The following is a 23,929-nucleotide window of genomic DNA, read 5'->3' as shown; positions in this document are numbered from 1 at the left end:
CAGCGGCGGATCGCGCACAATGCATTCCGTAACTATATAGCGTTTGGAGAATAATGCCGGAGCTTCAACATAAAGAAATAATCTGCAAATGGGAAAAAACGCTGCTCCATGCTAAATAAAAATGAATGGGGGGGGGGCATAAAATAAATTAATGTAACTGAAATGATTGAAGCAAGGTGAAATTTAGAAGAAGAAAAAAAAAAAATGCGGGCATGATTAAGAAGCTGCTTTTAATGGAAATATTAATTCCATTGTATGAATTGGAAGGATACTCACCTAAAGGGAGTCTTGGATTGGTGGATGTGCAAGGTGGAGAGGGAAACAAATACTGTCACAAAGAAAAAGAAGACAGTGGGCCAAATTACTGAACCAAACCATTCACCGTAACCACGAAAAAAAAATTAGCGACTGTAAAACAGGGCCGCGGGGGTAACCCCGGCCGTAAGACCCGCGATGCTACTGACCCGGGGCTCGTAGGAAGAATTAACAGAATTCTTTCCGCTGCTGCGTTTTGTGGTCGGCGGAAACATTTATAACTCGCTTTTCTTGGAAAGAAAAAAAAAAGGGTAAACGGCGTGTATCCTACCCGTAAACACAACTACATGAAATATAGGATCCTGCTTAAATAACAGTGCGGATAATATCCCTGTATCTCCCCCCATCGTGTAGCTCCGAGGACAAGCTAGACCATCGATGGGTGATAGAGCGAGCCCTTTCCTCGTTCATATATCAGGACAGAAGATCAGCGACAAACTGCATAAGCCCCAGCTGTGAAGCTAACCCGGACGCCTTAGCGAGTGAATGCCGGCGCCAGCGAGTGAACGCCAGCGAGTGAACGCCAGCGCCAGCGAGGGGCCCCCAGCGACAGCGAGCGAACAGGTCCTCCGCGGCGGCATCTCGTACAAACCGCTCCTTCTATCAGAACCGGATCTCCGACATGTTTTTGCATCGATATTAACCCCTTAAGGACAATGGGCAGTCCCTAAAGCCATTGAAAACTATGCATTTTGAGCCCGTACATGTACGGGCTTTGTCATTCAGGGGTTAAGCAAGATTTTAATCCAAAATAACAATCCCACTTAAACAATAACTTTTTTTTTTTTTTTTTTTTTTAAACAGCGTCGGATGCCGATATTTCGATTTGCTTTTAGGAGGCCGATTAGAATAGCGAGAAAGGCGACAGCAATAAAACTGTCACGCGAAACGCTGACAAACGATCATTCGCATTCTCACAGGCTGCCGACGGCCGAGCGCTTCCTTTCACTGCGTTACTTTAATTAAAAGGGATATTTCAAATTATATTTAAGAGTTAACAAAAAAAAAAACAACTAAATTTCATGTTTTGTTAATAGTTCCCAGTCATAAACAAATCAAAGATTAAGAGCAAAGTAAGAGGCAGCGTTTCCTATACCCTGCGGTTTAATGCAGTGAAGCAGGCACTTTATATAGAAGGTGTAATAAATATATTATATATATATATATATATTATATATATATATATATATATATATATATATGTCTGCATAGTGTGATGAGTGGTAACAAGCAACACAGCTTCTCCAGTTGATCTAAATCTGCCTTTTATTGATTGGGATCTAACAGGTTATCTATTCTTTGGCTTCCAATAGGCCCGAAAGCAACAGGCTCCACGCTATAATAATGGGCGCATCCCTACGGTTGGACAGCGCTGTTTTTTACAAATAAACGGAAATGAAGGACACCAACCTGTGCACACGACTCCTCGGGAGTTTTAGCGCTGACGGAATAAAGCGCCGGTAGGTCCAGTCTGTGCACCGAATACTTTTCGAGGGTGTGCAATATGGCGGGGGCGAGGTGCGAGGTTTGACCTGAGCCGGGGTCTCCAGACAGAAGCAGCCTGGGCCGGTAATAGGTTGGCTGGTGACATGCAGACCTGAAGCGGAGAGAGGACGGATCAAACGTATCCTGGGAAGGAAAGCGTGCGCGGTGGGACCGCCGAGCCTACTACAGACTACTGGATTGCGACTCCTACAGACAAGCGACAGAACGCCTTAAACACGGATATGATACAGAGCAGCTGAAGCTTCGTCAGTCACACAACCTTATAACGGGTCACTCACGTCGTGAAGTGGAGGAAATTGTTGTGTAGAGCAGCTGGGTGTTTCTTTGGTGATCCTGAGACACAGTTCGTGTCGAATATCGATAGCGCGTTCTCATCTTCACAGTCTAACAGGAGCAGATCCGCTGCGTCTGCGGGGAAAGCATAGAAGAAGCGCGGGGACGCCGCAGGTCAGCAATACAATAAGCTTCCGATCTAATAACCGCTGGTCCGGAAGAAAAAAACCATTCATGACAGCTGCTCGTCACTATAAGGCTTGCAAGAAGGCTACCATCTACTCTATAACATTAAAAACACTGTTCCTTATACCAGAAATACTAAGGTTTGTTTGCTTTACATACTGAGTGAGATTAAGTGGAACAGCAGCTTTAAAGAGTATGAACAAGGTTGAAAACCAAGAGAACGAGGATGCCGGTGACGGCCACGTACCATCCGCTTTGTTATCTTTGCTGAACTCGGCGCGAGGAAATACTTTGTGTAGGACGCCCAGCACATTCGTAAAGGTCCTCTCTAGCAGGGGCCTGATGATGGAGGACAGCGCATGCCCGGGAGATATCACAGCACGTTGAGAAGCAGGCACGATATTTTTCATTGCATGGTAGAAATCTAGGGCACCGAGAACGACAGACGAGACGTCGAGCTGTAGCTTCTGACTGCTGGCGTAAATCTGGGGATATCGGCGGCGGAGAGCGGTCAGCGCAGCCTCTGTGCAAAGTGCTTTAATGTCAGCCCCGCAATAGCCTGGAACGATGGCGAGGGAGGAAAAAAGTAAAAGAAGATTTAATATAAATCATAGCAATTGGTGTCTGGTTAATCCTGTAGGGGGTATGGAAGAAAAACGCAAAATGCAAATTCATAAAGCGTTAAACAAACCAACTCCCTTTCAGATTTGGGAAAAAGAGGTCTTAGAAAGGTGGGGACGAAAACGGCTGCTTCGGGAAAACTATAAAGTCAACGCCAAAACCGCCGGCAATGTATATACTCGTGCGGTACTTATCATCCGGAGGAGCCGATCCCGTAATCATCAGCGGAGACCCAAAGCAACACTCAACACCACCACAGAAAACAATGCACATGTATGTGTAATACACACACACATATATATATATATATATATATATATATATATATAATAATGTCCAAAATTAACAATTGCACACCAATCACCACTTTTTTAGCCCGGTGCTTTACTTCTTTAAATAATCACTCGAGAAACTGCAGTTTTCTAATCAACGTTTCAGTCTGTTTATTAGACTTTCATCAGGACTGAAACGTTGATTAGAAAACTGCAGTTTCTCGAGTGACTATTTAAAGAAGTCCCTGGAGTGCCGGTAACTATTTTTGGATGATTATATATTTTAAAGATATATAGATTTCTATCTTTAATATATATATATATATACACATACACATACACACACACACGTGTGTATGTGTATGTTTAAGATGGAAATGTATTTTTTATTTTTTTATTTTTTATTTTTAAACGAATGGAGATTGATACAGTTATTACAAGATGTTTTGTCTCCTGTGATCTTACTAATCAATAGAGACGACAGCTTTGGGAACTCCAGCTCTGTCTGCTACTCAATAACTTTGAAAGGCAATGTACTGAGAGCGTCTAGTGTTGTGTGTGCATGTGTGTGTGTGTATGTGCATGTGTGTATGTATGTGCGTGTGTGTATGTGCATGTGTGTATGTATGTGCATGTGTGTATGTATGTGCATGTGTGTATGTATGTGCATGTGCATGTGTGCGTGTGCGTGTGCATGTGTGCATGTACTCTTTCCAGAGACTCCCATGGAGTCTGACACTATGTGATGGGGTCTATGTTGAATACAGCACTTGGTGACAAGACCACAAAACGTACAAAGCAGTAAATGTCTGCTAATTGACTTGGATCAATCGTGGTGTTTTTTCCAATACAGATAAATCTGCAGAAAATAAACGTGAACAAGAGAAAATAATTTGCATTGGTAATCCATAACCTACTCCAGGAGAAGGGCTGAGCTGGCCCTGTATAATGTATAGTTTATGTGGGGAGGATGCTCAGCCGGGGCATTTTGTTTTACTAAGCGCTCCTTCAAGAACATTATTCTTACCAACGCATTTTTCAGCAAGTTCCTCCAAGAAGGCATCAGACAATTTGGGGTTCCAGTCCCTGGTGTGGATTTGTAAAATGTGCTTTCGTGCCTGTCAAGGGAAACAAGAACATGAATCTCAGCTATGCACAAAAACATCTCGACCACGTATTAATCTACGAGCCCAAGAGGGTCAAAATGTGGCCAATTCGACACTAGGATACTAAGGCAACAACTGGCCTGCTTCCCACGAGAATAAAACAAAAGAATAAAAGAAGATCCCGCTGCTCACCTTTTGATCAGGTAAACTGAAAAGAAATTCCCTGTCAAATCGACCAGGTCTCCTGAGTGCTGGATCTATCGAGTCAAGTCTGTTGGTAGCACCAATAACAATGATTTCCCCTCGGTTATCCAGCCCGTCCATGAGAGCAAGCAGGGTAGACACAATAGAGCTGGAAGCAGAATGAACACACGCACCGGCGTTACTGATACAGTCTTGTTTGAGGCTATGCCTACTTGAAAGCAAACTTCACACCGGTGCCGGAGAAGTTGGGAGGTAAAATTTGCCCAAATCAGAAAAATGAGCAGAAATGCTGTTCCTGCGTCTTAATGCGAAGACGTCACGATGATGCCAAGTGTCCTGCGCGGTGTCATGGCAGCGGGCAAGAACACTGGTGGTATTTCTACACCTGGCACCGCAAGTTTAACCATGAAAGAAAACACTGAATATCAAAGTGATGATGCACAGATAAGAAGCACTGCCTCAAAGGAAAGTTTCCCCTTACTATTATTAAAATTTAACTTAAAAAATATGGGCAAATTTGATATTTCAAAGTAGAAAATGCATGACATAAATCAATGGGAACAAGCTCACCTGTGTATCTGATCCTGCCGACTGGAGCGGACTGGGGCAAGCCCATCTATTTCATCAAAAAATATTATAGATGGCCGCATCACATATGCCTGTAACACAGAAGTAATACAAATGATATATGGAGTCAGAGAGAATAGCATCCATACAGCAATAAGTGACATGTCAACAATCATCACATTCTAAAGCACAGGAAATCTTTGATGTATAGTAACAGCTACATGGGTAGAAAAAAGGACTTAGGGGCCTACTGACTTTCAGGAGAGTTGTGGTTTTATTGCCTTGACTTCAATAATATATATATATACATACATATATATACACACACATATATATATATATATACACACACATATATATATATATATATATATATATATATATATATATATATATATATACACTGAAGGTCCAACCCCAGTGAGCTTGGCTGGTTCTTCAGTCTATTTGTAAGCTATGTTATAGTTTTATATATCTCAGCCTTGTCTAAAAGCAATACCGAGTGATCTGCAGCTTTCCAACTGTTTACTGCTGGTGCCAAGTAAACGATTTCCGCAGGCTTTGCTATCCCGCACTTCCCCACTAGGTGGTGCTATTCTCATTCCCATTGTACACCTGCCCCAAATTTATTCTATAAAAAGAGGCCTTTTAACGGGGCTTCTGCTAGCTCTTTATTTAAACGTTCAATGGTTATTAATTTGATCTACTCATGCGTGTAACGATTACGTTTTGTTAATGGCTTCTGGTATAAGGTGTGTAAATTAGCAGTGAATATTATTATTATTATTATTATTATCTAAGCACCTTCCTCGGTCTTTCACCAGCACATTAGACCAGGGCGCACAGATAACCTGCGCACCTAACGCCGGACGTCACCCCACTCAGCAGCCCCTCCTGGCACTGCATAGAAAGCAAGAGCCAGCGACTCTATAGTGGCCAGCGGGTAAATCCATAGGTGCTGGACGGAAATCTCAGGCGTTGGTTATGATGCATGTAGTTCCTGTCCTTGACAATACATGCGCGACTTACTTGGTCAAAAAGCAGGCGCAGCTGACGTTCGGATTCTCCCACCCATTTGCTGAGGCAGTCGGCGCCTTTGCGCATGAAGAAAGAGACCTTCCTGTCCCCCTGGCTGCACTCATTGGCGAGAGCTCGAGCCACCAACGTTTTTCCCGTTCCAGGCGGTCCGTAGAACAGACAGCCCCTGGGAGAAGAAAAGAGACCGGGTCCTTAAACTGAACCAAATCAGCACGTTAACCGTTTCAGTGCCCGACGCCACAACAGGGTCTTCCCCACGGCTTCAATAAGGAGAAGAAAGGACATAGGCATTATTCTCCTAAATGGCAAAGAACATGTTAATAACCGTAGCATTGAAAGCATAAACATAGGCAGCAGGAGAAAGGCTGATCCAAGAAGAGGTTAAATAAACTAAATATATATACAAAGCGGCACGATCTAACCGATCAGATCACGCTCAGCAGCTTGCTCGGCGCGTTTGGGGAAAATGCTTTGTAACGTAATGCTGAATGGATCGGGGTCCACAGAAAAATCAGTGGGGTCCAAGAGAAATGCTAAGGGGTGGAAGCCATAAGCCCAGGAGCCCCAGCTTCTGGAGAGCTGAAACAGGATGAAAACCCCTTGCTTGTTGCATTAACTATGCAGTACTCAGGGCAGCAGGGTTAAGATGGCCCTCCACAATGCATAATTGATAGGGCAAGGTGAGATTTTGTTTCACCAAGGCAGAACTCACGGTTTAGTGAATAAATAAAAAAAAAAAGTGAAATATCAGAGGAACCCCCCCCAGAAAGCAGCACCATCCGGACCGCCTGTGATTGCGAGCCTAAGAAGGCTTCTTTTGAGGCTAATTGACATTCTGGGCTACACGCTATTAAGAAGCGGGCTTACAAGGGGGTCCTCATGGAGTGGAGGGCTTTAGGATCTGCCATCCGTTAGATCAGCAGTTAATCCACAGCGAGATACTTAGCCGCTTTCCCGAGAGGAGCGTTTAACGGAGTTTAATACACTTTGCATTAAAACGGCAAACACCGTAAGACTAGATTTATGACTTAATGCCCCAGTCAGCAGATATGGAGCGGAAGGTAACGGCGCCCTCCGGTGTTCACTTAGCATTAAGACAGTCGCTGGCATCCAGTTAGAGCAGAGTAAAGACTCGTGGAAGAGAGTATTCTTTATGTTTTAATGACAGTGTTGTATAGAGTAATATCTCTTTTTGTTCCAATAAACTCCCTTTATCTGCAGACCTGGAGGCGGCCATTGCTGTCAGTCGTGTGATATTTTGGGTGACTTTCCCGGCTCAAACACCACACTGAGCTGATGCTTTATGGCGATGCTAATGAAGTCTTTTCCCCGTAATCATTAAGAAGTCAGAAAGTCCCTCTGGGCGACAAAGACCAACGCAATACATAATTTACCATAAAGCAGTATGATGAATACCTAGGGGGTTGGTCTACCAGACCGGGCTGAGATAACGGATCTAAACACATACAAAAAAGGGCTACCATACAGCTGTTAAAAACATTATATTTTGTGAAAAGATTTATATTAAAAAAAAAAATGTTTACAATATTTCTAAGGGAGCCTAGCATTAATAACTAAAAATAAGAATTAAGTAGTGGCCGGGTACCAGGCCAGCAGATTTAAAAACTAAATAAACCCTGCTACAAAAGAAAAGTATTACTAAGAGTTTATTTATTTCTTTCTACAGGGATATCCTCGCTTAGCGCAAAGGTTACAAACTACTCAAAAAAAAAAAAAAAAGGGACGTACCTGGGCGGCTGTATTTTGAATTTCTCAAATATTTCAGGATAGATCAGGGGGAAAACCACCATTTCTTTCAAAGCGTAAATGTGCCGACTTAGACCGCCGACGCTGTCAAAACGGACCTAAAAATGTCAAAGAACATAAAAAAATTTAAAAAAAAAGCAATGAGACAAGCTGCTAACGAGACTATGAGCACGGTATCCGCACCCAGACCGCGTCCCGCGATACAGGAGGAGAGGAGACAAGCGTTTAAAGAGATTGGACAATGTACAGGAGGGAAGTTTATTTCAGAGGAGAAATGTTAGAACACAAGGTCATCATCTAACACTAGAGGGCCACAAGCTTAGATGTAATGTAAAGAAGTTTCACTTTACTGAGAGGGTGGTAGGTAAGTGGATCAGCCTCCCAGCGGAAGTAGCAGAGGTTAATAAAGTAAGAGAATTTTCACACACATGACATCTGATGTCATATTCTGTTACTATATAAAGCATCGTCTTAAGACGCCCGGCCCTCACAGAATACTATTTCGTCTCTAATGATGAAAAACCGTCTATTTTCCCCACTCGCTGCAGACTCGTTACAACACCTGCATGGGATAATCGCTTTCCTCGTATAAGCGGCCTTCGCGGCTCATTCGCTCGAGTCCCCTAACTGGATAATCTGAAGTGAAAGGGCCCCTAGGGACATTAGCCATCAGCCCAGTGCATGCTGGTAAAGCTAAAATACCGAAGACGAGACTCTCAGGACCAAGAACCTGAAAGTACAGCAGCTACGGCCCTTTATTTAACTCCAGAAAACTGTGATATTAAAAAGGTACGCACCACCCGCATTAGTGACTGAATCTTACCGATCGGTCTAGGCTCATTGGGTCCACGTCCGCTAAACTGGCTCCCACCTTGACCCGTTCACGAAGGATGCCACTCGCCAAATCCTCTGCCCTGAGGTTCATCGGCAAGCACCTGTCACACAGAACAAGCGAGGAGATTACCGACAACCGTAATGGTAAGCGATAATAGGATGCTGGAAGAGAACGGGCGCCAAACACTTCCATCCCCCTGCCCACTGTAACGAGACTCAAAGTATCAGCACCTGTTCCGGGATTTGGCCATGCTTTTAGATTTTCTTCTCTCAAACCGTTCTTCATCTGATGACGAGGTTGTGTCACTGCTGTGAATAGCATGCCTCTTCCTCCTATCAAAAAAACAATTAAAAATATGTATACTTATTACATACGATATATATATATATATATCACACACATTATTTATATAATTTAAACAGCGCCAACAGACACGGCAGATATACCTGGCTTACTGCATATTAAAAGTTTTTATACCATAGACGGACACCTACATTTTCAAATAGTTTTCTACATGAGCAGAGATTCAAATGGTACGCTTAATAAAGCAGAGCCCATCCTCGTGAATGTAGCGAAACTATTTGCGTCACATTACACGCGTGTGCAAGTACTTCCGAGTGTGTCTGGCTCAATACAGCAGACACAATTTATTCATGCCGGAGGCCCTCAACATCATGACGTTGAAATATTGGGAAGGAGAAATTAAAGGGGATAAAGTAACGGTCTCCAATATTGCTGGAGATTTCTTTAGTCTTAAGTTGTAGCCACGATCAAAATCAGTATGTTGGTCTATGTTGGCCCAATAAAAAAGTAGCATCTTCGACTAAAGATTGCGTTTTATCTAATACGGCTATATTAGATTTTCTTATGACCACCAAGAGCTACATTAATTGGTATAATACTTCTCCTATAATGACTGATGGTGTGTAGCAGCGCTTGCCAGGAGCACTGGTCCACCGTCATTCAAGGATTGCCTGATCACGTGATCGGGCATTCCCTTCCAGCAGGCGTCACTGCTGACACGCACTGGGAGTTCATTTGAGGACAGAAGAGCCCCAGCAGCGGCTTCCTAGAGCATTGTGGGCTCTCCCACGGCTCCCCCTGCTGGTTGATCGCAATTATTGCAGTTGGCAATGCCCAGTGTGATCAGCACAAACCGATGAGGAGGAGAGGAAGAAAAAGTTTCTCCCCCCTCAAAAACAAATGCGTAAAAAAAAATAAAAATAAAAAATTATAAAAAAAATGATCGGAAGCCGATGTTACCATGAATGCACTGGCTTAAAAAAATTATTTGGTATCCCCAACGGGTTCTCGAGCCATACTGCACTGGAAACAGTGCAAAAAACAAACAAAAAGTATTTTTTCTAACACAATTTGAAAAAAAAAGGTGCCCCTCCATTATAAGTAAATAAAAATATAAAAATATACGATCGCTAAAAGAAATATGTAATATATAAAGCACGGATGTGGCCCTCCTGAAAATAAAAAATTGTATGTAGGGGTAAAACTTATCAAGAGCTGTTGCTGAACCTAAACTGGGTCATTTTTCAGCTGTGGCTGAAGAAAAATATAAACGAAGGCCTTACTCCTCCTGAACAGAACGACGTACGATTTCTGCAGGCTCATCAAATATTGAAAAGGGGACTCTTGGTTTAACGTGTTGTTTTCGACTTTCCGAGCGAGACACAGTAGGAAACAGTGAAAAGGGGGAACAGTATCCACTACTTTTGGCCTTTAGAACGGCCAGGCTTCGAACTATAACCTACCTAATATGGCTTCTTCTGGCTGGAGACCTGTGTGTGTCGAATAAAGTGCTCTGTCGCTTTCTTTGATGTGCTGGCTCTGAAAAGAAAACATTCAAAAGACTCTCAAACAACATCTTAAATACAATAGACCCAAATAACTTAGTTACTCTATAAACCCAGAAGACCCCCATAACGAGGGAAAAAGGACAAAACGAAATATTCTTTTTATCAAAACTACGGTGTTCTTTAAAATAATGGTGAGAAGCCATTATGATTTTTAGCTGACCTCGGAGGCAGTTCTGTTATATAACTGAATTAAATTATATATTAGTCACAATAATATATAATTATATATATATCACCGTAACAGACAAGCTGCGCTCGTTCACAAGTCAAATAGTTCACAACTTGCTTTGCTGATCCCATTAACGTGGGTACTTATAACTCAGTCCAGAGGGACAGGACTCCATATTTAGTAAGCGTGGGCCACACACACGGCGTTCTGTAATCAGTTATAGCGCAGTCCCCGTGTATTACCAATAGGAGGCGCTTGGTATCTCTCCACTGTTTTTCTTTGCCTCAAGTTATACGGTCGGTCGTTCTCCTCGCCCTCTACCTCGGCTTCTTCATCCCCATCTTCACCTTCTTCTTGAGATTCTAGAAGCAAAAGGCAAACACAGGATCAATACCTGCCAAAGCCTCACCCACGATTGACAAACCACCAAACCTAGAAATACCAGCCCAGCGAGCTACGAAACGATATAACCGGCCAAAAACACAGGAGATCCCAAACGCACTCAAACCCCTCTTTAGTGCATTTTCATTCATATTGTGATTTAGAAGAAATTTTGTCACCATGTTGTGTTTCAAAATCTGAGCTTTTTTTACACCTTCACTGTATTAACCTCTACCACTTCTGCTGGCAGGCTGTTCCACTTACATACCATAAAAAGAAAAGCAAATTACCCTCGGAAACCTCCTCCCCTTCAGATGATTCCTCGTGGTGGTTTTTTATTTGATAGGCATTTCTCCGAAGGCTTTTCCTTCTCCTTTTTACACGGGAATACATGTCCATATTCTCCTAAGAGCAAATTAAAAGGTCACACATTGTTCAGTCTATAAAATGTATGAACGGGACTGATGTAGCCTCTAATTTTTCGTAGTGGGTGTGCGCAGAAATCTTATATTGTGCATTTTTTTCCTGTTGCCGACGTATGTGCGCACCGAATGCTTGTGCAAAATGTAAACCTGAGATGGTTTCAGGATTTTGCAGCGGCCTCTCCCTCACGGCTAATAAAACCGTAATGCCATGTTTTAATACAAGTATAAATGTGACCTATGAGGCTACGTATGTGTAAGTGTATGGAGTTAGTGGTGTGTACGTATGTATGTGTAAGGTGTCAGAGGGAGCAAACGCGCGTGTGTGTGTGTGTGTGAATGAATGTGTGTATGTATGAATGAATGTATGTAGTGCTGCCCCAGATCATCATCAATTATAATTGGATGGCCTGTCTGAAGAGTGGCCCGGGGAGGTGGCCAAGAGGGTATTCCCCCAGTCCGGCCCAGCTATCCTTTTGTGTGTACATAAATTTGCGCTGGCAAAACACAGCATGCTCTGTCACAGAGGCTTCTAAATAAGAGCACTCTTTCTCCGCAAATCCGCCTGCATTATCGTGGCCTCTCGAAGTACTTCCGCGAAAGGGGCGGAGACAGGGGTACAGCCTCTCCCCCGTTCCTCCAATGTAGGGAGAGGATGTGCACAGGGGCTCCGCCCTTTTGAGGTAGTACTCCGGAGGGGGGGGCTGCTTAACGGAGCTGATAGGGGAGAGAAGCAGACAAAGAAAGAAGACAGATGAACAAGAAGAGGCAAGAGAAACGAGAGAGAGCTACGGAAAACGAGACAGGGACGCAGAAGTGCTTGGTGTAGAAGGCTAATTTGCGGATACTCATACAAAATTAACAAAACTGGCAAATTTTGTTCAAATTTGGACAAAAACCTGTGAATGTACGAGTCTAACAGTGATTTATCCCCCTGTATTCCTTAAAAAAAAAAAAAAAAAACACACAGGGACGGGGGTACTTGAAAACAGAAGTTGAGAGACTTAGAACTACATCCCCGTCCTCCTCCACCATGCGCATGGACTACTTCGGTTATCTGGCACTCACAAACTCTGTATCCGTCCACATCCTTAGCCGCTCCACCTCTCTGGATTTGCTGCTCCGCCGGATGTTGATATTGTCCATTTCCTGGAGTACGGCTTCAGCGGTGCTGTAACAACAAGGTAACAGGGATCCGTGACGCATCAAACCGACCATAAGGACGGACCGTGACGGTCCTCACTGCCAGGGAGGCAGCTAAAACCAATGGAACGGTATTCTAACAGCGTCGGGGTTAAAGATCACAAGAGGATATCAAGTGCACCTTCTGAGACTTTATCAGAGGCCTTTTTAAAGACTTCCATAAAAACAAATCTTTAAAATAACTACCGGCCAATAAAAAAATAACTTTATCGGCCAATAAATAGAAAGAGCACACGACAGACAGCACAATTACATCCATTTCATTATGGTAAAAGCTCTTAATGCAAAGTAATGTTAAAAAATCTTACATGATATCAAATAACTAATATCGAAAAAAATAGGGCAAAAAAAAAAAAAAAAAAACAGGAAAAGAAACATATACAGACAGTCAATCAAGTAATTAGAGATGCACTATTAAGCCATCGTTTGAGCAGGTAACCGTGCGGTTACCGTGCCGGTGACCCCGGCGTAGGGTGTACACACCTATTCACCAGCTGGTCGAACAGCAGGCTCTGATTCAAGCTTTCAAAGCGGTTGCTTTTTGACCTGCAGCTTCTTCTAACCTCCCGACCGCCATTGATGCAGGAGTGGTCACCACTTCCCTCCTTCTCAACGTGTCGCGGGTGGCTTCGAAGAGCTAAAAGCAGAAGACAAAACACCTTCAGAGTCGTGGGGGTCCTGACAATTTTTTTTTTTTTTGTTTCTGACATTAAACATGTTTTGGTAGAAAAACCTTCAGAAAGGTTTCTTCTCCCAACTGGTGTTATCACTATAGCAACCATGGAACGCTTCTAACAATGCACCACATTGAGCCGATTCTTTATGGCGATGCTAATCAAATCTGCGCCATCATATTATTCATTGTCCAGCTGGGTCACTAAGACTGAGCTATTCTATTGTTCTCACAGGCAGTATGATAATGAGCCAGGGTGTCTAGTAGATTTGACTGAGATTACAGAGCCATAAATGACGCTATATGAAAACATTATGCAAAAAACTAGAACAAAAACAGCATAATATGTTTTTACATTGTATTTATAATCTGTCACGACTCTCACGAGTAATATATTGACGCGAGTTTCCTCAAGCATATTAACCACTACACACTTATGGTGTCAATGATAATACTTACATAAACTACTGTGGCTATTTGGTAATGTAGCACCAGTTTGAGAAAGTAACCTGAAAGTAAAAAATAAATAAATATGTAATCAATTTAAAGTGTTATCAAGGCAAAAAAAAAAAGTCTGACCCATCACTGAAGCGCCCCAAAAAAACTTTACATGAACAGGTTAGAAAAACAGGAATAGAATACAGACTTTAATGCATGCAGGCGGATTCCACGAACTCTCCACACCGTCGCTTCCGTTTGTGTGAATGTTGGTTATTTGTCTAAACACCGCATCGGCCAGTAAACGCGGAGAAGAAACGCTCTTGTTTTTCACAGAAAAGCACATTTGGTCCATTAAAATATTATGCAATAGATCAAAAATCCATCCAGACGGGGTTAATGGTGTAAATGACTATTGTGGAAGGAAACGGCTGATTTTTAATGGAATCTCTTCATAGGCGTACAGAGGCCCTTTATCACTCCCATCACTCCTTTATCACTCCCATCACTCCTGTGTTCCAATGGCACGTTGTGTTCGCTGATCCAAGTTTAAGTTTAAAAGGCAAATATCCTTGTTTTCCATTAAAACAGCTCAGTGACCCCAAACTTCTGGACAGTAGTGTGTGTGTGTGTGTGTGTGTGTGTGTATATAATTAACCACTATACAGAAACATCACACAACAGCGATGCTACCGAATGTCTAGACCCTTCCCAAAGATTGTTCTTTCACGTTGTGAAATGTTACCTTATTCAACTTTTTTCAGGGGAATGCTTAATTGTCATGTGACACGGCTCCCACAAAACAAACAACTATTACCTGGTTCGCCGGGTAGCGATTCCCCATTCCTCTCGCTGCTTGGCGGCTCGTGCCTTCGTGCTCTCGTTGCAGACAGGTTCTGCATGTTTACATGCGCGTTTGGCTGGAGGAGATAACTGGCTGTCACTCAGGCTGCCATCACTGCAAGTGTCCTTCTGGGAAAAAAAAAAAAAAAATAGCCCTTATTACAAAGTATTCATATTAAAAAACACACACACACACACACACACAGTACAATAAGAGGTTTATAAAGGAAGCATGCAAAGATTTATATAGGGCTGCAACTAACGATTATTTTAATAATCGATTAGTTGGCCAATTATTTTTTCGATTAATCGGATAAAAAATACAATATGCAAATTTTTTGTTTATTTAAAATAATTTAATGAACTGGATGTTAAAAAACAACTTAAAATTTACATTAACATTCTTATTTTGTTATGATGTAATAAAAAAACAATATTTTCAAAGTACAAAAACCCAAACACAGTATTTATGAAACAAAATAACCCCAAACATTCTGAAAAGAGGTGGACTATTACTGTTCAAGAAACTTTGCACCCAGCACTTTGCACCCAGCCCTGGCACTTTGCACCCAGCCCTGGCACTTTGCACCCAGCCCTGGCACTTTGCACCCAGCCCTGGCACTTTGCACCCGGCCCTGGCACTTTGCACCCAGCACTTTGCACCCAGCCCTGGCACTTTGCACCCAGCCCTGGCACTTTGCACCCAGCACTTTGCACCCAGCCCTGGCACTTTGCACCCAGCCCTGGCACTTTGCACCCAGCCCTGGCACTTTGCACCACCCCTGGCACTTTGCACCTGGCACTTTGCACCCGGCACTTTGCACCCGGCACTTTGCACCCGGCACTTTGCACCCGGCCCTGGCACTTTGCACCCGGCACTTTGCACCCGGCACTTTGCACCCGGTACTTTGCACCCAGCCCTGGCACTTTGCACCCAGCACTCAGCCCCAGCCCTGGCACTTTGCACCCAGCCCTGGCACTTTGCACCCAGCCCTGGCACTGTGCCCCTGCACCCAGTCTCCAACTCTGCCCTGCACCCCCACCCCCACTCTGCCCTGCACCCAGTCTCCTGCCCTGCATCCCCACCCCCACTCTGCCCTGCACTCAGTCTCCTACCCTGGCCTGCCCCCCCACCCCCACTCTGCCCTGCATCCCCTGAAACCCCACCCCCACCCCCGCGAACCGCTCTGTGCGAACGGAGCCACACGCAACTAAAAGAAGGCGGAGAGTGCAGCGCGTGTAGCGGAAGCGGGGAACGCTCGCGGAGGTAAGTAAAAGGAGCCGAGTGCTCCAACAACGAATCGATCACTCGATTAATCGATAACGGAAATCGTCGACAACGATTTCCGTTATCGATTATTATCGATTTTATCGATTCGTTGTTTCAGCCCTAGATTTATAACACATGGTTCCGTGACAGGCAGGTTCACGCAACGCACTAGGCGACCCTCTCAGCTTTAATGTGCCCCCCGCGGAAAAGCATATCGTGTATATTTGTATAGTGGCAGAGTCAGTGAGTGTGAGTAAGTGTGTGTGTGTGTGTGTGTGTGTGTGTGTGTGTGTAGTGGCAGAGTCAGTGAGTGTGTGTGTGTATATGTACAGTGCAGTCAGTGAGAGTGTGTGTGTATAGTGGCAGAGGCAGTGTGTGTGTATATAGTGGCAGAGTCAGTGAGTGTGTGTGTGTGTGTGTGTGTGTGTGTGTGTGTAGTGGCAGAGGCAGTATGTTTACTGTATTGTAGTGCCAGATTCTGTGTGTGTATTTTTATACAGAGTTTTATATAGAGTTATCCAGTGCATGCGTAGATAAGTGTGGTGTTTGCGTCATTGCGTGTACAGTGTATGTCAGCATATTGTGTTACAGTGTGTGCACAGGAGCGTAGAATATATGGTTGTGTAAGTGTATGTTAGCATACGGCAAGGCTTAAAAAACCCCGGACGCAGGTCGACTAGATATAACTTCCCGGCTCCCGACTTGGCTACATGGGGTGCTGGGGCTGGTGCAGCATATGCACGGCATACAGCCGCCAGCGTCATGTGACAAAGCAGCGGGCGTCTCCACAAGGTAAAGGGGGGGGCGGTATATGTATACTAATCTATAGGATGATTACATATTTATAAGCGCTAAACATATTCAGCTGCACAGCATACGAGAAGAGGAGAAAAAAAAAAAAAAAAAAGGTGAAACGGTTGTATGAAATCACACTCGGTGTAAACACACAATATGATGTCACTGCATTTCGGGCCAAATCCTCGCACCTTCCAAGTCCGAACGGCACGGTTCCTGGAGAAGCTGCAGCCTGACTTGGAGAGAGAACAACAGCCATACGGGGCCAAGGATGCCGGCTATTCCAGGATGGCAACGGCACAGCAACGAGTAACAAAAATAAATAAATAGAGCATCGTATAATCTGCTTATAACAAAGTAGTTTTAACGTACACCTGAAACTTCATCCACAAGGAGGGGAAGTGCTAGGAAAAGAGACAAGGGCTTGGCCGGCCCTGTATAATGCATAGGTAAATCGATGATGTTTCTTCGGGCTCTCCTCACTCATTGAGTTATACATTATACAGGGCCAACTTAACCCTCCTTGCTGGAGAAACGGCCAGGGCTAACCCTTCTTGATGAAGAGTTGAGTAAGACACAGTGCACCAGTAAACTCTCTATTTAGTGAATAAAGCCCAGAGCTCACAGCTAAATGAAAAGGAAGCAGAGAGAGAAAACAAGCGGGGGAGCGAACACAAAAAAAGCCCCTGTTATTCATACTACCAAGCGCTGATAATAACCACGGAGTCAGGACCACGGAGTCATTTCAGCTCCCCGATATAAACTATCCATTATAAAGAGCCAACCCCAGAGATCTTCTCCTGCAAGAAGGGCTGATCTAGCCCTGCATATAGCATACTTCAATCAGTGAGACGCTATAGTGGCACTATATGGGGAAAAACATTGGCCTATCTTGGCTCCGTGAGGTTGGCCCTAGATAATACGCGGTGCTATAAGGGGTTAAAATGCTGAACTCTCCTACATTCACAGGCTAGTGGATATGTTCCAAGCAAAATAAAACCATTCCAGCATTTATTCCCCGGCCTCCCATACATTCTGCTCTGCAACGTACAGTAAGATATCCCAAACACATCCTCACGGCCAGAACATTGCACTCCCATCAGTACGAGGCACGCGCACGCCGGCCACAAACCTTGCACGACCCCCGCGCCGGCTGCGACACAAAAATAGAAAGGCTTTAACCGCTAAACACCGAGTCTGCCACAGAAACCCACTTCATTACACTTACAGAGATCGTAGTTTAGAGCAACGAGGGCTTGAAGCAGCCAATCAGCGGCAGGAAAGCGCTTCCCACTGAAATCAATGGCGGTAATTGCCCCACATGCACACTGGGGTCTCAATAGACCCCTTGACGCAGCATTCCCTGAGCCAGCGCCGGAGCGGAGGGGAGTATATCACCGGCACCGCGAGCAGCCGACAGGAGGGGGGGGCGGCAAATCTGCAAGAGACCCGACCAGAATTTAAAGGGGCCGCACAGATGTTTTTATGATGGTTGGAGCGACCCTTTAAGAAAATCAAACCTCAACAATACAATTAAATTGTTTAAATTCTGCAGAAAAAGTTTTTTATGATGCAGAGGGGTATTTAACTACCGAGCGCCGGGCCTTAAAGGGGCAAAGCCACTTGTGGAAGCGGGCCGGTCGGGGGCCATTAGTTATCGTCATATGATTGTAAGGAATGTGCTATAGTGTGATAAGCTGTAATTCATGTGTATGCGTCACGCCAGCAACCCCCCCCCCCCCCCGTGTTTCCAGTTTCGGGGCATCTTGCCTCATCTTTTATGGCAGCGAAGGGGTTAAGGTTACGTATCCGCTGCCGCTCTATAAATACATGTAACCAGCGATCTGTTCGTTATTATACTTCAAACTGTTTGCAGCCCTTGCGCAACTCTGCCTTAGAGACGAGAGCGAGCCCAAACATAGTAACGCATGCGCGGCAGCTTACAGCCGGGGGAAGATGAACATCTCGGAGGGAAAGGTTTATTATAAGCCGGAATAAACACACATATTACACCTGCATTCCTGGGAGACTCCGCGCAGCTTCTGTTCTCAGGATATAACCCATCATTACGTCATAATGTAAAGATATAGGGTCAGACGGGGTCATCGCCGCGGCATCGTAGGCCATCGGCCCCTATCCACAAAACATGATAGACAGCATACCAGCCCAGCGCTGGGTCGTTCGGGGCAGCAGGAGACTCTCTCCTCCATGACGGGACACCGCAGCCACTGGATGCAGCTTTAACAGAGTGCGTTGCGTGGCGCTAGGTTAACCACATTTCAGAACTGCCATTCAGGGACACTTACTCCTATCCTTATATATCAATCCAGACGGTGATACAGCATGACTCCTACCATTATATAGAGATCCAGACGGTGATACAGCATGACTCCTACCATTATATAGAGATCCAGACGGTGATACAGCATGACTCCTACCATTATATAGAGATCCAGACGGTGATACAGCATGACTCCTACCATTATATAGAGATCCAGACGGTGGTACGGCATGACTCCTACCATTATATAGAGATCCAGACAGTGGTACGGCATGACTCCCATCATTATATAGCGATCCAGAGGATGGTAGAGCATTACTATATACTGAGCCAAACATCAGGATGTTAAATACCTAGGTCATAAAGGTTTTAAAATCACAAATATATAAAAATCTTACAATAATAATAATAATAATAATAATAATAATGGCTGTATTGGCAGGAATTGTTCGCTTTATTTTTATATTTTGCTATCATTCAACAAAGCAAAAACAAACATATTTCTCACACTTCACACTCTCTCACAATGCCTCCCTGCCTTCTCCACCGACCATTTCCGCCTCCTCTGCCTCCACTCGGTTTCTTCTTTCTTTGCCTGCTCCTCCGTAAACCAGACCTCCTGCTGCACTTCTGCAAAAGAAGCATCCGGGGCGCATCCTCTCCCCCGATCGGAGGAAAAAGGGAAAAGGCTGTCCACATGGTGGGCCAAGGATGAGACTTTATACGGAAGTTCACCGGGAGGCCTGGCTTGCGGATGAAGAAAGAAAGAAAAAGAAGAGGCAAGCGAAGCAGCGGAGCTGGAGGAAAGGAGACAGGGACCCAGATGTGGTCGGAGGTGAAGGTAGGGAGACTCATTCCCGGACAATGTGCCCCCAGTAGATCTGCGCTCTTGGCTGGTGCCTACCTTGTCTATTAGTAGCACTGGCCCTGATTATGGCCGGCCCCTGGTGTCCATCTGCAGTGACTGACACCAGCGATGTGACCACAGGGCCCCTAGGCAACTGAGAAGTGTGCCCATGCACTAAGACAGCAGAAGCGGTAGAGGTTAATATAGCAGGGAAATTTAATCATGCACGGAATAGACACATATGTCTCCTGAAACAAAAACTGAAACCCACTGAACACAAACACCGTAACAACGCATTATAACCTCAGTAACTTTCTAGAACGTTCCCAAACCCGATGCCGCGCTCAGCGCACGCATAGCGGTCACCAGCTACAAATAACATATCAAACACGTATGACTCCAGAGCAGCTACAAACAACATATCAAACACGTATGACTCCAGAGCAACCAAACGCGAGAGGATCCAGAAAGCCTCTGCTCTCCATCTGGCCCTTTGTTTACACTTCATGCCGAGAGCCGCGTGCTGCCCCCGAATGAACCCGAGCGCCGCGCACGCTCACACACAAACCAGATTAAAAAAAAAAAAGCTCTGAGTTGGCCCTGTATAACGTATGATTTAATGTGCAGAGAGACTTCTGGAGAAATCCCACTGATGTGACTATACATTATACAGGGCCGGCCAAGATCTTCCCGCAACAGAAGCTCACCAGGTTTGGACATAAATGACATACCGGTATATATTCAAGGCGATGAAACCACGGCTCTCCGGTTAAAGCTCCTTTTAGTGAATAGAGCCCAATGTGTCAAAGCTCTGACGCCGTTATGCTTCCACTTCTTTATAACCCATGCACTGCCACAGGTGCCAAGTACTCGTGGGAATACATTGTTCTACCGGTCGTACAAGTTTAGCACTTGTTGCAAACACCTGAAAAGCATTCTGTTTATGATGGGATTAACCAGTGCACTGCCAGAGGGCTGAAAAGGTTTAAGGTTCAAGCTAAATGCAGACGCCGGCTGTAAAAGCCCATCACCGAGACGCTCTGAGAACAGGGATTGCCGGCTTTGTTCTTGGCATCAACTACCGGGAGGGTAACCTGCTAAAGAAAAAACGCACAGGACTCTACCCAATACATTCCTCGAGCACGGTATCCACGCCACGGAAAACAGCTTTCTGTATTTCAATTGGAGAAGCATAAGGGGTCTGTGTGCGCTCGCTGCGCGCAAAGGGGTCTGTGTGCGCTCGCTGCGCGCAAAGGGGTCTGTGTGCGCTCGCTGCGCGCAAAGGGGTCTGTGTGCGCTCGCTGCCCGCAAAGGGGTCTGTGTGCGCTCGCTGCCCGCAAAGGGGTCTGTGTGCGCTCGCTGCCCGCAAAGGGGTCTGTGTGCGCTCGCTGCCCGCAAAGGGGTCTGTGTGCGCTCGCTGCCCGCAAAGGGGTCTGTGTGCGCTCGCTGCCCGCAAAGGGGTCTGTGTGCGCTCGCTGCCCGCAAAGGGGTCTGTGTGCGCTCGCTGCCCGCAAAGGGGTCTGTGTGCGCTCGCTGCCCGCAAAGGGGTCTGTGTGCGCTCGCTGCCCGCAAAGGGGTCTGTGTGCGCTCGCTGCCCGCAAAGGGGTCTGTGTGCGCTCGCTGCCCGCAAAGGGGTCTGTGTGCGCTCGCTGCCCGCAAAGGGGTCTCGAGACTCATAGCATGGAATGTATGTAAAGCTAGATTGTAACTTGCCAGCCGGGCACATCTCTGCCTGAAACTTAGGTTTATCTGAAAATTTTGGCAGACCCTTTAAATGTACAGACTGTATGCAGCGCTGCAGAAATTGTCAGATTATATATAATATAACGTATAATTACATATATATTATATATTTATAAACCTTTTGTAATAAAGGTTGGTGTAAGGCAGCAGAGGGTCTGTAAACCTGCAGTTATCAGAGCTGCCAGTGGGGGCGCCATACCGAGTCCTCCACCTTACCCAGAAACAAGAACAAAAAGTTTTGCTCCGCGTAACACCCAGCCAGGGTTTATTCACTAAGGGGGAACGTCCCGGTTTTGACCCGTTCACTTCGCTGTTCATTATGGTCGGGTTTCTTCCGCGAGAAGGTCTGAGCTGACCCCTTATAAAAGTATAAATCAATGGGAGAGGAGACTGGAGAAATCTCGCTGATTTAATTATACATTACACAGGGCCTGCCAAACTCAATGGTGTCGGCCCTTCACAATGTATAGTGAAGCCAAGCAGCTGAAACACGATTCCAACTCTTTACAAATGCACCTGCGGGTAAACATACTTTATTGTATACTTACTGTACGACTCGCAACCTACACACAATGTTCTTAACTAAAACTGTCTGATTTTAAATACACAACCCCCACATATACAGCAGATACAAGACCCAATGCCCCCCCACATACACACAGCAGATACAAGACCCAATGCCCCCTATATATACACACAGCAGATACAAGACCCAATGCCCCCGCCCCATATATACAGCACAGACAAGACTCAATGCCCCCCATACACAGAATATAAAACACCGATATAGAGCGGATATAAACTCTTAAAAGGATCTTCTGTAATGTAAAGGAAATATTCAGAGCATATAAAATGCACACATCTGAGCCAACAATATGTAACACACCCCATATATGACACATACATGTAACACAAAAGCACATACTAACCCCAGCTGACACATCCCCCGCCACCCCCCAAGTTACTGCAGACAGTATATAGCCCCCTGACAGGTGAGGACTAACAAGTAGGGCAGCAGTGCAATTTCCCCCTGATTTGAAGCTCTGATCACTGCTAGGGGCCTTTTGTGTTTTACTTGCAGTTCCATGTACAGCCACCGGGGTATGGTGTAACAAGGGCCTTGGGAGGCATTTACACCCCGATTGGCTCCTTTCTGGGCTGCACACATTACTGGGGCTGGAGCTCGGGTTTGCCCCCCTGGTGGCTGCCCTCTCCTGCCCCCCAACTGCCCCCACAAGGTCCGCTGCCGGTGCGGTGTCACCGCCTGTCCGCTCACCTGATCCGCTTCCACCCTTGACCGCAGTCGGCTCTGTCCCGAGCGGGTGCGGGATGAGATAGCCTTCCCGTCCAGGCCTTTCAGTGAGCTCTGCCGGGTCTTCACCATTCTCTCACCGGCCGGCACAGGCCTCGCTCCCCCCCCAAACACTCCCTGCCCCGCCGCCTCCGCTCCCTGCTCCTAGCAGCTCCCGGTTCCGTGTCTGCCCCGCATGCACAACCCTCCTTCGGGAATCTCCAGTAAGTCTCTCGGTCCCCCGCACCCTAGTTTAAGGCACAGCCACCGCCGTCCGCCATTTCCCTTTCTCTCCTCAGTCAGACAGGTCGTTCCCTCCACCTTCCGCCAGTTGGCGCGCTGATTTCACAACAACTCTATGGTCTGTAAACGCTACATATCACGTGACTTACAAGCGCCGCCATTTTTCTTATTGGCTTTGCCACTCTATGTGGTTCTGAGTGGTGTGATCACACACAATGCATATACGTCATTGCTTTACACTAACGCTACACAAAAATGGTGACCATGTTGAACAATATTTCTTTTTTCATGCTGCTGAACTCCCTCACATCTCTTTTCCATCTTTTCTCCCCTCTTTTGTAGGAGCTCAGAATGTTTGCTGGGTATGAGGGCACCACAGGGTTCTACAGCCCTAAACAATTACCCAATAATGTGTGTATAAAGTGCTCATAGATTAAATGATGTATTTAAAACCTATTTGTCGTTACGTAACAGGTGATCCCTGGCAACATTTCCCATGGTCACGTGGGTGTTAGGGAACATTCTTAAATATGGCTACATTTTATGTCGCTAGTGCCACCCAATGAATCCAATTGTGCAGCGCTGCGGAATACGATGGCGCTATATATAATAAGAAGAATAAATATTGGAATTGAGCTACACTTTACGGCTCATTGTTTGGGGGTGTGGTTAGAGGTGTGTCTGGGGGCAGGGCTTTACTGTACATGCAACCCATTGTTTTGGGGTGTGGTTAGATCTAAGGGGCGTGGCTATAAAAGACCTTATGTGA

General features: G+C 45.4%; 1 protein-coding gene across 1 annotated transcript in view; it reads right to left on the bottom strand.

Annotated features, from left to right (window-relative positions):
- Nucleotides 1-23,010, bottom strand: part of LOC149288316 (ATPase family AAA domain-containing protein 2B-like) — a 38,634-nt gene extending 15,624 nt beyond the window's left edge. Inside the window, exons 1-21 of the mRNA XM_089491865.1 lie at nucleotides 22,903-23,010; nucleotides 21,015-21,615; nucleotides 19,941-20,057; nucleotides 19,575-19,783; nucleotides 14,665-14,819; nucleotides 13,869-13,918; nucleotides 13,220-13,373; nucleotides 12,602-12,704; nucleotides 11,402-11,516; nucleotides 10,973-11,092; nucleotides 10,457-10,532; nucleotides 8,921-9,022; nucleotides 8,679-8,790; nucleotides 7,838-7,953; nucleotides 6,080-6,254; nucleotides 5,054-5,142; nucleotides 4,472-4,631; nucleotides 4,201-4,291; nucleotides 2,528-2,839; nucleotides 2,100-2,229; nucleotides 1,726-1,912 (exon numbers count right to left, since the gene is read on the bottom strand). Coding sequence (XP_089347991.1) covers nucleotides 1,726-1,912; nucleotides 2,100-2,229; nucleotides 2,528-2,839; nucleotides 4,201-4,291; nucleotides 4,472-4,631; nucleotides 5,054-5,142; nucleotides 6,080-6,254; nucleotides 7,838-7,953; nucleotides 8,679-8,790; nucleotides 8,921-9,022; nucleotides 10,457-10,532; nucleotides 10,973-11,092; nucleotides 11,402-11,516; nucleotides 12,602-12,704; nucleotides 13,220-13,373; nucleotides 13,869-13,918; nucleotides 14,665-14,819; nucleotides 19,575-19,783; nucleotides 19,941-20,057; nucleotides 21,015-21,615; nucleotides 22,903-23,010 — 3,282 coding nt within the window. The remainder of the gene's footprint in view (nucleotides 1-1,725; nucleotides 1,913-2,099; nucleotides 2,230-2,527; nucleotides 2,840-4,200; nucleotides 4,292-4,471; nucleotides 4,632-5,053; nucleotides 5,143-6,079; nucleotides 6,255-7,837; nucleotides 7,954-8,678; nucleotides 8,791-8,920; nucleotides 9,023-10,456; nucleotides 10,533-10,972; nucleotides 11,093-11,401; nucleotides 11,517-12,601; nucleotides 12,705-13,219; nucleotides 13,374-13,868; nucleotides 13,919-14,664; nucleotides 14,820-19,574; nucleotides 19,784-19,940; nucleotides 20,058-21,014; nucleotides 21,616-22,902) is intronic.
- Nucleotides 23,011-23,929: the final 919 nt, after the last annotated feature.

Source organism: Sceloporus occidentalis, unplaced genomic scaffold (assembly GCF_023333645.1).
Source record: "Sceloporus occidentalis isolate IW3139 unplaced genomic scaffold, rSceOcc1.0.p SCAF_52, whole genome shotgun sequence".
NCBI lineage: Eukaryota > Metazoa > Chordata > Lepidosauria > Squamata > Phrynosomatidae > Sceloporus > Sceloporus occidentalis.
Note: the sequence above shows the minus strand (reverse complement) of the source record. Positions and strands in the feature narration are given on the sequence as shown.